Source organism: Armigeres subalbatus, chromosome 1 (genome assembly GCF_024139115.2).
Source record: "Armigeres subalbatus isolate Guangzhou_Male chromosome 1, GZ_Asu_2, whole genome shotgun sequence".
NCBI lineage: Eukaryota > Metazoa > Arthropoda > Insecta > Diptera > Culicidae > Armigeres > Armigeres subalbatus.
This window is the reverse complement of record NC_085139.1, coordinates 93,264,888-93,281,876: the sequence shown is the minus strand read 5'-3', so window position 1 is coordinate 93,281,876 and position 16,989 is coordinate 93,264,888. Positions and strand designations below refer to the sequence as shown.

Here is a 16,989-nt window from a genome sequence, read left to right as displayed (position 1 = left end):
GGAAATGAGTAAAATTTTCGCGAAACAAAATAAAAGGTTTTCTTATGATATTTTTCTCTGATATGGCAACACTGATGTTTCGACGCTTTTGACATTTTTCCCTCTTCTTCCTCATTTGCGCAAAAGAAGACAAAACACGACCAGAAGAAAAAGGCAAAAAATGCAAAACTCACAAAACTAAACAAAAGTGTATCGTGAATGTGAATATTTTTTTGTGAAATTTCGAGACTACAAACCGTTGCCATAAATCCAAAACTATTGGAAACAGTTTATATCATCACCAATAAGCCGTTGCATCATGAATCGCCTGGGTGCGTGAGAAAAATTGTAGCTGTTTTTTGCCATAATAGTGGAATCAAGCTTCAAAGGATCAGCCGCAGAGTATGATGGACATTTGCCGTCTGACTTCGGACGGCCAACCGGACAGCCTGAAAATGGTGGAGATCGACTTCCAGGCACTGTGCCGGATATGCGGAGCCCTAGGAGAGAATTTGACTGCGGTGTACGGCAAGCGAGCGGCCGATCGATTGCGCGAACGGATCGCCAAATATCTGCAGATTGACATCCTGGCCGAGGATTGTCTTCCGACGAAGATATGCGACGGCTGTCGGGAGACGTTGGATAGGTTCCACGAGTTGTTTGAAAAGTGCCACCGGACGGACGAGAAGTTCCGAACGATGATGAGCTCCAGTCAGGAACTGAAGGAGCTGACGATCGAAGAAGTGGAGGAACAGCAGGAAGATGAACCATCAAAAACGGTGACGGAGGACAAAGCTGAAGCAGAGGAAGATACGCCACCGGCGAAGAAATCCAAAGAGACTAAACGAAATTCGAAGCAGGAAGAGGTAGTGGATGATTCACCGGAGAACAAAGGGTAAGTAGATTGCAATTGCGTTTTGATCTAGAAGTTAAATATTGTGTTTAGATTAATACAATTCTATAGAAAAGTTAAAATTTCACTCCATAATCTAACATTTTGTATATTACATTCAGTTTCATATCAAGAATATTCGTTTATATGATCCAAAGTAAACTATTGGCCAACATGCTATGAATGCGTGACATTTGGAAGAACTAATTTTCTATTTCCAATTTTACCATTCCGGAGCAATGTCCTTTTTAATTTATTTTGAAAATGGCCATTACTCCGGAGAACTGGTGTTAGCTGAACCTATGGTAACTGGTACATTACACAGTTTGTCCAAAGCTCAAATTTTGCGAAACAAGTTCATAGAAAGCAATTGTACTACACTCCCTCCACAGTTATTATTAATGATTAGTGACGTTCTCAACATTCAATTTATTCTACAACGCCACAAAATCAACCAATCGACCTTTCCCGTCAAACCGTTTTTATTCGCTCCTTCGATTCTTTATTTTATTTAAGGTCAACTTCCCCAAAGGACTCATTTTTTTTAAACTTTATTATTAATGTGTTCAGAGGACCCATATTTTTTACGCTTCTAAGGCAGGGATGCCAGATACAATTTTTAAAAGTGTGTATCAATCTCAGCAAAATGTCTAGACGAGCTCGGTGGTCTAGTGGCTATCGCTTCTGCCTTATAAGCAGGAGGTCGTGGGTTCAATTCCAGGCTCGTCCCTTTCCTACTTTGTATTTCTATCTTAGTTCTTTCTGTGTTTCACGTTATACCAAAACAATTCCTACTGTTATAACCTTCCACACAATCCCAAAACTTCCCGTGGCACCTATGAGAGGTCGTAGAGTTCTCTGCGTCTTTCTTAAGTAGGTGTCCAACAAACCATCCTTCCCCTTCCTCAGCATTCGCAAGGACGTGGCCAGGACAGATCTCGACTATTGGAGAGTGCATTGCTTCCATCTAAGAGTTAGTGATTAGTCCCAAATCAATATCTGTGGTAACGGATGAAAGTGATACTAGTCTCATACAATAGTCTTGGCTTGTACCACCTACGAATTTGTGCGAACTGCTAAATGCTAAATGCTAATGCTAATCAATCTCAGCAAAATGTCTGTATTTGTCTGTATGAAGTTTAGAAAGTACAGGATATGAAAATTATTCGAAAATCATGCACTTTGACAACGTAGAATAGCAAGGTTTCAATAATCAAAAAGTTGGTGTAAGACTTAGTCAAGTCAAGTACGAGATACTGAAGACAAGTAACGTTGAGGTCGAAATCCGCATTTTGGAAGTTACTGCAAAGTTACAATCCAGTGGTGGAAATAAATGGGATAATACTATCTCGTTTTATGATGAGTGAAGATATTCCACTGTATTTTGTTACATTAGAATAAATTGATGATATTAACGCAATTTTCTAACTGAAAATCCGTTGGGAAGCCCAAAAGAGGAGAGGCACAATATGAAAATCCGTTTGGAAACCCAAGGAACGGAACAGTTATTTTTTGGGTTTACAAAGCGCCAGTAGGAAGATCGAGACCGTGAAGAGACGGAGGAACTGTACCGCGCTAATAACGCACGAAAGTTCTATGAGAAGTTTAACCGTTCACGTAAGGGCCACGTGCCACAGCCCGATATGTGTAAGGACATAAACGGGAACCTTCTTACGAACGAGCGTGAGGTGATCCAAAGGTGGCAGCAGCACTACGAAGAGCACCTGAATGGCGATATGGCAGACAACGGTGGCGGTATGGTAATGAACCTAGGAGCACGCGCGCAGGACATGCGACTTCCGGCTCCGAATCTCCAGGAAATCCAGGAGGAGATCGGCCGGCTGAAAAACAACAAAGCCCCTGGAGTTGACCAACTACCAGGAGAGCTGTTTAAACACGGTGGTCAAGCACTGGCTAGAGCGCTGCATTGGGTGATTACCAAGGTTTGGGAGGATGAGGTTCTGCCGCAGGAGTGGATGGAAGGTGTCGTGTGTCCCATCTACAAAAAGGGCGATAAGCTGGATTGTAGCAACTACCGCGCAATCACATTGCTGAACGCCGCCTACAAGGTACTCTCCCAAATTTTATGCCGTCGACTAACACCAATTGCAAGAGAGTTCGTGGGGCAGTACCAGGCGGGATTTATGGGTGAACGCTCTATCACAGACCAGGTGTTCGCCATACGTCAGGTATTGCAGAAATGACGCGAATACAACGTGCCCACACATCATCTATTTATCGACTTCAAAGCCGCATATGATACAATCGATCGGGACCAGCTATGGCAGCTAATGCACGAAAACGGATTTCCGGATAAACTGATACGGTTGATCAAGGCGACGATGGATCGGGTGAGTCTCGAGTCCCTTCGAAACCCGTAGAGGGTTACGGCAAGGTGATGGTCTTTCGTGTCTGCTATTCAACATCGCTTTGGAAGGAGTAATACGAAGGGCAGGGATTGACACGAGTGGTACGATTTTCACGAAGTCCGTCCAGTTATTTGGTTTCGCCGACGACATTGATATCATGGCACGTAACTTTGAGAGGATGGAGGAAGCCTACATCAGACTGAAAAGCGAAGCTAAACGGATTGGACTAGTCATCAACACGTCGAAGACGAAGTACATGATAGGAAGAGGCTCAAGAGAGGTCAATGTGAGCCACCCACCACGAGTTTCTATCGGTGGTGACGAAATCGGGGTGGTTGTAGAATTCGTGTACTTGGGCTCACTGGTGACCGCCGATAACGATACCAGCAGAGAAATTCGGAGACGCATAGTGGCTGGAAATCGTACGTACTTTGGACTCCGCAAGACGCTTCGATCGAATAGAGTTCGCCACCGTACCAAACTGACTATCTAAAAAACGCTTATAAGACCGGTAGTTCTCTACGGACACGAGACCTGGACGATGCTCGTGGAGGACCAACGCGCACTGGGAGTTTTCGAAAGGAAAGTGTTGCGTACCATCTAAGGTGGGTTGCAGATGGCGGACGGTACGTGGAGGAGGCAAATGAACCACGAGTTGCATCAGCTGTGAGGAGAACCATCCATCGTTCACACCGCGAAAATCGGAAGACTGCGGTGGGACGGGCACGTAGCCAGAATGTCGGACAGTAATCCGGTGAAAATGGTTCTCGACAACGATCCGACGGGAACAAGAAGGCGAGGTGCACAGCGGGCAAGGTGGATCGATCAGGTGGAGGACGACTTGCGGACCCTCCGCAGACTGCGTGGTTGGCGAAGTGCAGCCATGAACCGAGCTGAATGGAGAAGTCTTTTATGTGCAGCACAGGCCACTCCGGCCTTAGTCTGATGATAAATAAAAAACCAGTGTTTCAAATTTTGCTCTACCGGTTTTCTGGTCTATTTTTTGGAACTGGTCTGATTATTATTATTATAGCTTTATTAAAGAGGTTTTCAGCCGGAGACTGGTTCGCCTCTTATTAATACATAAGGGAGGCACAATACACCTCCTGGATATATTACAATTATTATACATATACAATTTATACAAAAGTAATACAGCGTTCTTTCAGATAGCACAGTTCTTAAATGTCGTTGAATAGATTTGCGTCCTTCAGGAAACATAGTGTGGTGGCCTCGCTGGTAGTATCGTTCTTCAGGGCGTCTCTTATGGAGCCAATGTTGTAGAGCTTTTGCAGGTAGTCAAATATTGCACATTTGCATATAAAATGTTCAACAGAGTTGTGAATACCGCAGTTTTCACATGTTCTCTTAAATTCGCCATCCCCAGACATGTTATGCTATAATCTCGTATGGCCGGTGTGGATTCTGGATAGAATTTTCTGTTCCCTAAATATGGGAGTGTCAACCCATTTGCAGGTTTCTTCTTTGATTTTCCGTATGAATGGCTCTCTTTTATTGTACCAAGTCTGTGCCCACGCCAGACGTACGGTATGGGTAATCCATTTTTCAGCATCAGTTCCCGGAACTTCATTTGTTAAGATCAGCGTGTTCGTTGCCCGAGATATTACAGTATCCCGGTATCCAAACGAAGGTGATGTTATTGTTGGAGTCGAGTATCGATTGGGTCGCTTGGATCCATGGGTGGCGAGGTGATGACGAGTTGAGTGCAAGTATTACGCTGGCAGAATCAGTGAATATTACAATTGGATCTTCGGAATGTTTGGACGCTGCTATAGGAACAATGCAGCGGCCTCTGCAGAGAATACTGAGCATATGCTATTGAGACGGTGTGATATGCTAACTAAATTATGAAGTTTGGAACCATCTGAATAACGTTGAGTGTGGTTTTGGTATTTAGTTGCTAGAAGACGCGCAAAAGTGGATCGGAGTACTGCAGTGTTCTCACCTGCTTTGAAATTGTTCTTGATTGAGAGGTCTAATTTAGGCTGAGGAGAACGCCAACTTCTTGCTCCTGCCCAATGAATCTCGGCCACTGGGGGGAGCGATGTATTGGCTACCGCTCTTAGAAGTCTGTTAGCCTCTCTGAGGATATAGACTTCTGTACGGCGTTTTCGAGTTTTCTCGAGGAAACTTACGGCTTTTCTTCCAATTGATGCGACTAGTACGTAATAGAACGGCATGGCACCCGCTTCAACACATGCTGCTTCATTCCAGTTCGAGACAGCAACACGTACGGACGTGTTTTTCGCTCGCGCATTTTTTCGAAGTGTTTTTTTTTTTTTCGTTCGTTCGCTGTTTACGTTTTCGCTTGTCGCGTTGGCGTTATTTTCTCCCGGACCCGTCATGGGAGACTCGGTGGCTGATTCGGTCGCTGGAAAAGTGCCTAAGCGCACTGCTCTTGGAGGCGCGGGTAACCCCTCCAAGCAGCTTTTGCAGAGCAACGTGTTCTCTCCGTTGCCACTTGATGACGCCGGCAATCCGCCGAAAAGAGGAAGAAGCAGTAATCGCAGCTGTTGCAGGTGCAATCAGTGCGTAAGGAGAAGTGCCCGCCCGTGTTTGTCAAGGGCGATCCACCGGATTTGCGCCCAAAATTCGCCAGCTGATTGCGAAGGGCTGAAATGTACTTTTCGGCTCTGCAACGAGGGCCTGAAAGTGATGCCGGCAAATAAAGACCACTTTCAGTATGTTGTGGAGTTCCTCGAGGTTCACAAGTACGAGTACTAAACCATAGCCACCCCGGCGCGAAGCCGCTAAAGGCTTTGCTTCGAGAACTCCACGACATGAAGGAAGAGGAGTTAAAAGCTGAGCTCGAAAGTTGCGGATGGAAACCGGTGGCTTTGCACAAGATCGCTCGTCACGACAAGACGAGGAGATATCGCGACCAGCTTTACCTGGTCCACCTGGAGCACGGCTCCACCACGTGGAAGGACCTGAAGCTGGTCGGCGTTATAAATTACACCGTCGTTGACTGGGAGCGATATCGGCCAGTGCACCGCGACGTCACACAGTGCACCAACTGCTTCAATTTTCGGGCACGGCACCAGAAACTGCCGCATGAAGCCGCGCTGCAACAAGTGTGGCGAACCCTTGCTTGCTCGCTCAAGAGCAAAATAATTGAGCTGAAGGATTTCCTTGAGGAGAAGGAAATAGACGTGGCGTTCATCACCGAAACGCACCTAAAACGGGAGGTGAACGTCAACATCCCGGACTTCCGCATCGTGCGACTCGACCGGCCGACCAGGGGAGGCGGTGTGGCCATCGCTCTTCGCTACAACATCAACTGTCGTCTGCTTCCAAGCTTCCAGCTCAGTGTCATCGAGGCCATCGGTGTTGAAATCACCACTTCGGCACAATCGCGCTCATTGCGGCGTACTGTCCAACGCAAGCCAAAGCCGGTGATGGATCATCGGCTGCCCTTCGGAGAGACATCGTCAAGCTTACGCGGAGACAAGGCCAGTATATCATTGCCGGCGACTTGAATGCCAAACATCAAGCCTGGGGCAACAGTCGCGGCAATCGAAACCGCACCATCTGGAGCAACGATATGGAGGAAGGTCACTACACGATCTTGAGCCCGGATTCCCCCACTCGGCTGAGTCGGTCCGGTACCCACGCAACCCTCGACCTATACATCACAAACATGAATGGTCATGTCTCGCAGCCGGTCGTCCACCAGGAACTCAGTTCGGATCACTACCCGGTGCCCTAGCAGCACAATTCACGTTGATTTGGTTGAAATAACTCATATATGACCAAATTTAGTCGTATATGAGTATAATATACTGATTTACAACATGTGTGTTGCTCGGGTGGTGGCGGAAGTGGGCTCCTCGGTCAATCGGCACCAGCAGTTACGGCGAAACTACCATCGAGTGAACTGGCAGCGGTTCCAGCAGTGCGTCGACAACTCCGTCGATTACTAGGTGCGTCCGGAGACGCCGGAAAGTATCGACTACCAGCTGTGCGCCATCGAAGAGGCAATCTCGGTGGCCAGAGAGCAGCATGTCCCGACGGCTCGGCAGGTAAGCAACTCCTTAAACATCGATACACTCACCAAAGATTTGATTCGATTGCGGAATGTCACTCGCAGGCAGTTCCAGCGTACTGGACTGTCTGAACTTAAGGCACGCTACAATCGAATCACAAAAATTATCCAGGCCAGAATGGTGGACCTCAAAAATAACGACTTCTCGAATAAGATCCGCACTCTCCCAGATTATGCTAAGCCGTTCTGGAAAATGACCAAAATACTAAAATCCAAGCCTCGGCCCATTCCACCTTTGATCCCACTAGACAATATTGGCTCTTAGGAACGCTTGATAACTCCTGCAGAGAAGGTCGCTGAAATAGGTCGTCACTTCGTCAGCTCACACAATCTTGGGCAGAACATCGTCAGTCCACATGAAGCAGCCGTCAACGAGCATCCTAACAACATCCATTTGATTCCCAACGACTTCTCGGAGGAGTTGGAGATCTCAGCTGACGAATTGACGGCCTATATCAAATCGTCGAAGAACATGAAGGCCCCAGGCTTCGACTGCATCCTGAATCTCGAGCTCAAACACATGAGTGCTCCGTTCTTTGAGTACCTCTCGCTGATCTTTAATCAGTGTCTCCGGCTCAGCTACTTCCCATCGTCCTGGAAGTCAGCGAAAGTCATCCCCATCCGGAAGCCTGGGATCTGGGAAGGATCCTTCCTCCTCCAAAAGTTATCGACCCATCAGCCTTCTCTCAGGATTATCCAAGCTATTCGAGAAGCTATTCATCATCGGTTACTTGAGTCTGCCGAAAATCTCAACATCTTGCTCGAGGAACAGTTTGGTTTCCGACGCGGTCGGTCAACTGTACACCAACTGACTCGAGTTGCCAACGTCCTCAGACGGAGCAAGTTTGTCTCGAAACCATCCGCCATGGCCTTACTCGATGTCGAGAAGGCATTTGACAATGTATAGCATGATGGCCTGGTGTACAAACTACAACGCTACAATCTTCCCAGCTACCTGGTGAAAATCATCAACAATTACCTGTCGGCAAGGACATTCCGGGTCTCAATCAGCGGAGCGAGTTCCAATGCGCACAACATCGTCGCAGGCGTCCCCCAGGGCAGTAATCTCGGGCCCCTGCTTTTCAATCTGTTCACCTCCGACATGCCAGGACCTCCAGAAGGCGGCATTCTGTCTCTGTTCGCAGATGACACCTCCATCGTCTACAACAGTAGAGTGATCAGAGCGCTAGTGGCAAAACTCCAACGAGGCCTGGATGCCCTGACAGAGTACCTCACCAGCTGGAAGATCTGTATCAACGCGGCGAAGACCCAGGTCATCATTTTCCCCCACTCCAAATCCCCTAAACATGTTCCGCCTTAGGACTGTAAAATCATCCTCAATGACACGACTGTGGAATGGGCTAATGAGGCAGACTACCTTGGCTTGACCCTCGACAGCAAGCTTATTTTCCGCCAACAGGATGACAAGACGGTGACGAAGTGTATCGTTTTGTTGAAACCACTGTACCCTTTGATCAACCGCCGGTCGTCATTGTCCCTGAAAAATAAGCTTGCTGTCTACAAGCATATCAGCCTGTCCCGTGATCGAATATGGCATGCCGGTCTGGGAGAGCTGCGCTAAAACCCACCACCTTAAACTTCAACGGGTCCAAAACAAATTCCTGAGGACGATCCTCAACACCCCTCCCAGGACAAGAACATCCGAGGTCCACCGTCTGGCCGGAATAAAAACCTTACATGAACGCTTTGGTGAGTATAAAGAAAAGTTTAGGGTCCGTTGCTTGCACTCGGACCAAGAAGCGCTTAGGGCGCTAGTTCCAATCTAGGTTATCAAATTTTTAATTGTAAATATTAGTGTACATAGTAGTTAGGTTATCAAATTTTAAAAAAACACACTAGCGCCTACTGAAGGCCGTCATGATACATTATATGTTAAAAATTAAGTAAAAACATAAAAATAATAATAATAATAATGTGTGTCTTACATCATACGTTACAGACAGTATGCTTGCTAGTAATCAAACAGATGTAATTTATACGGATCTAACTGCAGCATTTGATAAGTTGAACCACAGCATTGCGATCGCCAAGCTTGACAGATTGGGAATTGGAGGCAGCCTACTTGCATGGTTTGGTTCGTACCTTACTGAGCGCCAGCTGTCAGTTGCTCTAGGCGATTGTCGCTCGGAAAGCTTCTTTGCGATGTCTGGCATACTGCAGGGTAGTCATCTGGGACCGTTGATATTCCTTCTCTACTTCAACGACGTGCATCTAGTTCTAAAAGGACCGCGATTATCATTTGCAGATGATCTTAAAATGTTTTTGCGCATATGCTCAATAGCCGATTGTCACTTACTACAAGACCAGATCGATGCTTTCGCTCATTGGTGCGATCTAAATCGACTTGTAGTTAACCCGAAAAAGTGCTCGATCATAACTTTTTCTCGGAAGAAACAACCGATTACCTTCAACTACTGCCTGTTCGGAACGACTATTGAAAGAGTGCACTGTGTGAAAGATCTCGGTGTTCTATTGGACTCCAAACTGACATACTCGGATCACATTTCATATGTTGTTGATAGAGCATCCAGGTCTCTTGGATTTGTGATCAAAGTGACAAAGACTTTCACAGACATCTACTGTTTGAAAACACTGTATTGCTCTCTCGTGCGATCTACGTTAGAATACTGCTCTGCGGTCTGGAGTCCAAACTATAATAATGGTGTCGAACGCATCGAATCCGTTCAACGTCGATTTATACGGTACGCACTCCGCAACCTTCCCTGGAGAGATCCGCTACGACTTCCTCGCTACGAGAGCCGTTGTCAGCTGATCAGCTTAGAACCTCTGTGTATCCGAAGGGATGTATGCAGAGCATTAACCGTCGCCGATATTTTGCAAGGAAGAATAGATTGTGACACTCTTCTGCGGCAAATAAACATCAACGCCCAACCCCGACAACTGCGGAGTAACCTAATGCTAAGGCTTCCTTTTCGTCGCACAAACTATGGGCTGCGTAGTGCTCTCCATGGTTTTGCAGCGTGTCTTCAATAGAGTGGCGTCGGTGTTTGATTTCCACTTGACACGAGATGTCCTCCGCCGGTTCTTCACATCATTTTTACCGACCAGAACAATTGACGCACATAGACTATAGTTAATGTATTTGTGATTGTATTGTATTTTAATCCTTGACAATGTTTTTAATGTAGTGATGTGATATTGTATTTATATATATATATTTTAAACCATCATTGGGGCTGTATCAAGTCTGTTGATGTAATAATAATAAATAACAATAATTAAAATTGAAGTTGGAGGGCCAAGCAGGCCGATCACTGTACACGTTCAAAATAATAGTAGAACAAAAAATGTTTAAATAAAGAAGAATTTTACTACTTACACATCGAAGTCAGAAAGTTCCCGTCGATCGGCAAACATCGACTAGCAGCAGTAGCAGCAGCAGAAGCCCAAGATGGGTTTGGATCATCGCTTGCTGCTTGCCGTCGGGACGATCGACCATGGGAGGCTTGCAGTCGCAGCTGGCTGTGCTGTAGCCGTCGTGCGGTGTACCTGCCCACCACCACCGATCAACATGAGTCGGGACTTGTAGTTCTCACTACGCCCGAAATTCTAAGAGTAATTAAATAATTTTGCAACATGTGGTGTGGCTGAGAGAGGCGAGTGGTATCATATGCACAACTGGAACCGACGTAAGTTAAAGTGAAATTGTGTAAATGCGATCGAAAAATTAGTGTTTGTTATTGATTCGCAGCGCAATGCGGTCGGTTCTTTTGGGAGTTGCTGAGTCAACTCAATTTTGTGTATAAATGTGGTGAGATAGTTTGAATCGGAATAGTTTTGAGGAATGAATAAAGTGATTGTGGCTCGATTGTTAAATTGAAAGTGTAGAGAACAGATTCCGCAATAACGGTTTTCGGACCACGACGTGGCCGACTAGCAAGCTGGGCAAATTAAAATGAATCTTGGCAATTCCTTTCGAGGAATTGGCGCAAAAGCCAAGTTTTTAAGCGGAATTTGTTCTCGTTTAACTTTTCAATATTTTATGATGACTCCACCGGAATAAACCGTTACAAGTTCCCCGCCTATCGTATGCTGATGACCTGAAAATGTTCTTGCAAATCCAATCCATCGACGATTGCTATTTCCTTCAACGTCAGTTAGAATCCCTTACCAATTGGTGCAACGTTAATCGTATGATAGTCAATCCAGCAAAATGCTCGATGATCACTTTTTCTCGGATTAAAAATCCCGTTAGATTCGACTACACGCTTTTGAATACCAGCTTAGAACGTCTGAGTCATGTCAAAGACTTGGGCGTGATTTTGGATTCCCAGCTGACGTACAAGATTCATATTTCGTACGTTGTAGGTAAGGCTGCTAAAACCCTGGACTTTATCTTTCGGATGGCTAAAGAATTTTCTGACATTTACTGTCTGAAATCTTTGTATTGCTCACTGGTGCGGTCGATACTGGAGTATTGCTCCGTCGTTTGGAATCCCAATTATACGAACGGTGCCGAACGAATTGAGTCCGTGCAACGACGCTTCCTACAATTTGCTCTGCGTAGACTACCGTGGAGAGATCCTTATCGATCTGAAGCCGCTAAGAGAACGCCGTAACACCGCTCGAGCTGTACTTGCTGCAGACGTTTTGCAAGGCCGAATAGATTGTAGTGACATTTTGGAACAGATTAATATTAATGTACAGCCGAGAACACTTCGCAATAACGCTATGTTAAGAATGCCATTTCGTCGGACTAATTACAGTATGAACGGTAATATTGAAGGATTACAGCGTATATTCAACAGGGTTTCTACAATATTCGACTTCAACCTGCCTCGTCAGACGCTGCGTCGAAGATTCAAAGAATTTTTCACATAGCAATAGATAGCTGTTTTAGTGTTTGTGTCTATTTTTTTTAAGTTTTTGACGATATGTATACTTATATATTTTTTATTACCATCATTAGGACATAAGGCCTTAAATAAATAATAAATAATAATAAATACAAAATGATTTGTATGGGAAAAATCTTATGCAGCGTACACACCAGTCAAGTAGTTTGACGAACATTGACTCCGCCCCAAGAAAACGCTTCGGTTGCTGCTTTGTTTGAACGTGTGTGAAGTTGTTCGAACAACCATTTGACAGTTGGCGGCTCGGTTGGAAAAAAAACTAAAACGGTTTGATTTTGGTTTGAGTAATCAGGGGCGGAGTCAAGGTTCGCCGAACATGTTTGAGCATTTGTAGTGAAGTTGAACAAACCCCCATATTTTTTGATGGTTGGTGCTCAAGTTGGCGCTTCGGTCGTTCGTGTGTGATACTGTTCGTCGAATAAATCGATTATTCGTGCCGCTGTTGGTAAAACTTGATGGATGTTTGAATGAACGAGAGGTGGAGTCAATGTTGATCAAACTGCTTGACCGTATGTACTTTCCATTACATGGGAGGAGGGGGCCTTGAAAAATGCTTGCGTTGTTAGTGTACGGCCTCTTACGAGCATCGATGAGGTATTTGACGTGATATCAGATGAAATGAAAATAATATGAGTGGACTTTAACTTCAAGAAAATTTTCATCATGTCATTAAGCTCGTGATCTGAATAGGCATTTAGCATTAACATGATCATTAGTATTTTTGGTATGCTGTTTTGAAACAACATTAAGAGTTGGCAATGCGACTCTTGGTGAAAACTTTCATTTGCTTTAATTATAGTTTCAAACCACATTATTCCAGGTTTTCACTGAACCATGGTAAAATGTAGACTATTCCCTCGTCAAATTTTTACGATTCAAATTTTGATGTGCACCATGTGTGACGGAGTACTGAGTAATGCCTCTAGAATAAGTACACTAACTGCGTGCTTTATTCTTTGCAGGTACACTGCTCGGCACTCCATCAACATTGTGAGCATCGACGAACTGCCAGGGGAATGCCAAGAAGAAATTTATGGAGAATATCAATTCCTGGAGGACAATTCCGAGCCAGATGGCACTGAGCCACCGTCTATTGTGCTGCGAGCCCAGGCTGTTCCCCTTTCAAAAGAACTCATTGAACAGGGCAAAATCATTTCGGGCGGAAAGATCGGCTACAGGTGCGCCGAATGTGGGAAGGAAATGGTGTCCCCATACACATATCGAGCCCATCTGAGAATCCACAGTGGCGAACGACCTTTCCCGTGCCCACACTGTGAGCAGACGTTCAGAATTACACAAGGATTGAATCGACACGTTCGGGAGGTTCACGAAAAGGTTCGCAACTACTCATGTGAGGAATGTGGCAAATGCTTCGGTAACAGTCGAAACCTGAAAGAGCACCGTTTTCTGCACACGAACTCGAAACCGTACGTTTGCGACGTTTGTGGCAGTGCGTTCAACCAGAAGGCATCTCTCCACATGCACAAGAGAACTCACGAGACCAATCGCAGCTTCCAGTGTTCGGTTTGCGGCAGGTCGTTTTACACCCGAGCAAAGCTGGAACTGCACGAGACGACCCATTCGGATGAGCGGGCTTTTGCGTGTGACGAATGTGGCCTGAGCTTTCGATCGGGACACAATTTGGCTCGGCATCGGAAATGTCACGTCTCCGATACGACATTCCAGTGTGGGATTTGCGAAGCCGTGTTCAAGCAGAAGCGCTATTTGATGAGACATCTGAATAAGCAGCATCCCCAGTGATTGAAATCATATTTCAAATAAAGCTTCGTTTTTTTTCGGATTTGTTATGATTCTAAGTACTTAAAAAAACCGAACCACCCCTTTTTGTTATTTATATAGGCCTAGAAATAGTTAGTCTTTATAGCACCTAAAATGGCCACGAAATCCACATAATAGTAAACCAATGCGCTATTAACATTGTCTTCATAAAACTGTTTGTTAATCAATCTGTAGATTGTTAAAACATGATCATAGATCCAAAAATTTTCAGTAATTCATATTACCTCCTATCACATTTTTCATTTGTACATATCAGAATGGTGTTGTGCTAGTTGCAGTAGCTCAAACTAAATGATTGGAATTTTCTTATCATTTAGTCTAAGTTACTGAAACTATAGCTATATCTCCGTTACTAGTGGAATTCAAACAACGAGCCATTAGGCAGAGTTGTAGAAAAACCTTCCCACTAGAAGTCTTCCATACAACATATTTTGAAATTCAGCTTCTGGAATGTGTTATTGGCAAACTACTAAATGATCGAACGCAAATTACTGAATGATCGTTAACATCCTTGGTTGTTAAAAATGTGTTAAAAATGTGTGGAGCTTTGATTATGTCAACGGAAGCAACTAAATTCTTATTATATCAAATAAAATAAAATAGATAACATTGTTCAACTTATTGTTTTTACATTCTAGCAAACGCTTTACCCGCAGTTCTAAGGCCTTTACGTGCACGTTCTGCAAATCGAATGGTACCATCAAATCAAACACCTTCGCCAGCAAGACCAACTTGGTAGATCACCTGAAAGATCAGCACGCAGATCAAATATTCCACTGCGAGCAGTGCGATAACTACCTGGATAGGAACATACTTATTCAGCACATGACCATGCACGCCCTCAGTATGTTCACCCAAACAGGTGGCCAAAACGAGTCCCAACCAGAGGACGAGGACGACCACGAGCAGCAAACTTCCGGGGTCGACTTGGAGGAAGGCGAGGGCAGCCAAGAAACTATCGAAGGCAAATCCGGCGAGGGGACGGAATTAGCCAACAAAGAAAATGACGCCAAATCCCCACCCCCGACTGATTCGGCTGATGTCGTCGATGGCTCTCCCGCGGCCGAAACCAAACCCGGGGAAACCCGGAAGCTTTATTGCTACATATGCGAGAAAACCCTGGCCAATCGAAGCGCGTATTCGTACCACATCAATCAAGTGCATTTGAACATCAAAAAATTCTCCTGCACGCATTGTAGTAAAAAATTCGGAAACCAAAGACTCTTAAACAACCACGTGGCGGGAGTGCACTCGCGCGATCGGAACTTCACCTGCGACACCTGTGCCAAGCGGTTCAAGACGAACGTCGCCCTGTACAACCACCAGCGCATCCACGACGATGCGGCCGTCAAGTTTTCCTGCACGTTCTGCGATAAGAAGTTCCGCTACCGGAACCACCTCACTAGTCACCAGCTGGTCCACATGAACGAGCGCAACTTCCCCTGCAACCAGTGCGACAAGAAGTTCAACAACCCGGAATGCCTGCAGAAGCACAAACTGACGCACGTGGAGACCCTGCCCTATCAGTGCCCGCTGTGCGGGTTCAACACCAAGCAGAAGCGGTATCTGGTGATGCATGCCAAGCGGATCCACATGGTACGGTAAGCGGTGGGCCGGTAGACTTAAGATTGAACGAACAGATTTCATTCCGTTCTTTTCCGTTTCTGGAAAAAAAAAGCAGAAAATAATAGGAAGAGGAACTAACAGATCGCCCGTGACGGTATCGGACAAAACAAAGGCGATTACGGAGTAATTGTTTATTTCTTTAGAATTTTGCCAGCCAAATGACTTGGTTCAAATTCTGGCATTCTATCAACTGGTTCACCAAATGAATGTTGGGTTACGTTTGATAACTTTGGTTTAGAGGAGTTTATTATGCTTCAAGTATTATGGTTTAGCATGAAAGTTCATCAGAGTTCTTTTTGAATGATTTGTTTCAGAGAATTCTATTCATAATTTAAAGCATTCTATTCGAGAGTTCGAAAAATTGCTTTGGAAAATTCTTGTGCTTAGTTTCATAGGGGCGTAACTGTATTGGTCGATTTCTCTTAATCGATTTTATATTTTATTAGTAACTCAATTGTTTCAAAAGCTACAATCGTGATTATTGATTCTGGTGCAAAATACAATCATCCTTTATCACACCAACTCATTAAATCATCGACAAACTAGCGCAATTTGGTACAATAATAAAAACATCGACGAAGAGAAATCGATTAATTCAGTTACGCGGCTATGAGAATTTAGAGAATTCCTTAGAATAATTAAATTCAGAAATTCAAGAATTCAGAGGAATCTATAATATTATTTATATTTGTGAAATTCAGAAAATTCCTTTGAGAAAGTCAGAGTACACTTTCGAAGATTCAGAAATGTTTTTCGATATGTAAAAGCATTCTTGCATAAGATTTAGGGGAATTATGTCGGCAATTAAGAATATTTCTTTATAATGTTCATAGAATTCCTTTCAAGAATTTAGAACATTGCTTACAGGAATTCAGAGCAGCTCGATCGGGAAATCAGATAAATCTGTTTGGAAATTCAGATAAGGTACAGTGGGGTACAGTGGGGTAAGTGAAAAAACGCAAGTATTTCACTGATGAAGCACAGAATTATTCAATTTCACTTCACAATCATACAAGGCCATTCAAATCAATGCGTTGAATAAGTGAAACATGAAATAATGAATCAATCCAACATGCGAAATTGAAAATTTATTAACATACCAAGTTTATCTTTTGCACAAGTTGTTTAAAAAATTTGCAAAATTTGCGTGTCTATAAATACAAATATTTTTTTATGTTGGTTTTCATAACACATTCAATTAGTACATTGATAGGTTGGTTTTCTTTGAAGTTTTGAATTCCAGTCACAAAAATATTGATATGAACATCCAAAATTTTGAAAAATATATTATATTGCTTTGCCTGCGTTTTTACCATGGGTGGGGCAAGTGAAAATTTTCCGACACTTAATGCATTTCTC

At 44.3% G+C, this 16,989-nt stretch overlaps 1 protein-coding gene across 4 annotated transcripts in view; it reads left to right on the top strand.

The window, feature by feature from the left end:
- The first annotated feature begins 129 nt into the window (after nt 1–129).
- Nucleotides 130–16,989, top strand: part of LOC134202572 (zinc finger protein OZF-like) — a 35,381-nt gene continuing 18,521 nt past the window's right edge. Inside the window, exons 1-2 of one of the 4 annotated variants that reach the window (XM_062677585.1) lie at nt 130–874; nt 14,643–15,600. In XM_062677585.1, the coding sequence (XP_062533569.1) occupies nt 384–874; nt 14,643–15,600 (1,449 nt within the window). In that variant the 5' untranslated portion in view covers nt 130–383. Of the gene's footprint in view, nt 875–13,166; nt 14,006–14,642; nt 15,858–16,989 lie in introns of those variants that run through there. The other 3 variants (XM_062677594.1, XM_062677601.1, XM_062677609.1) reach the window with 3 other exon arrangements.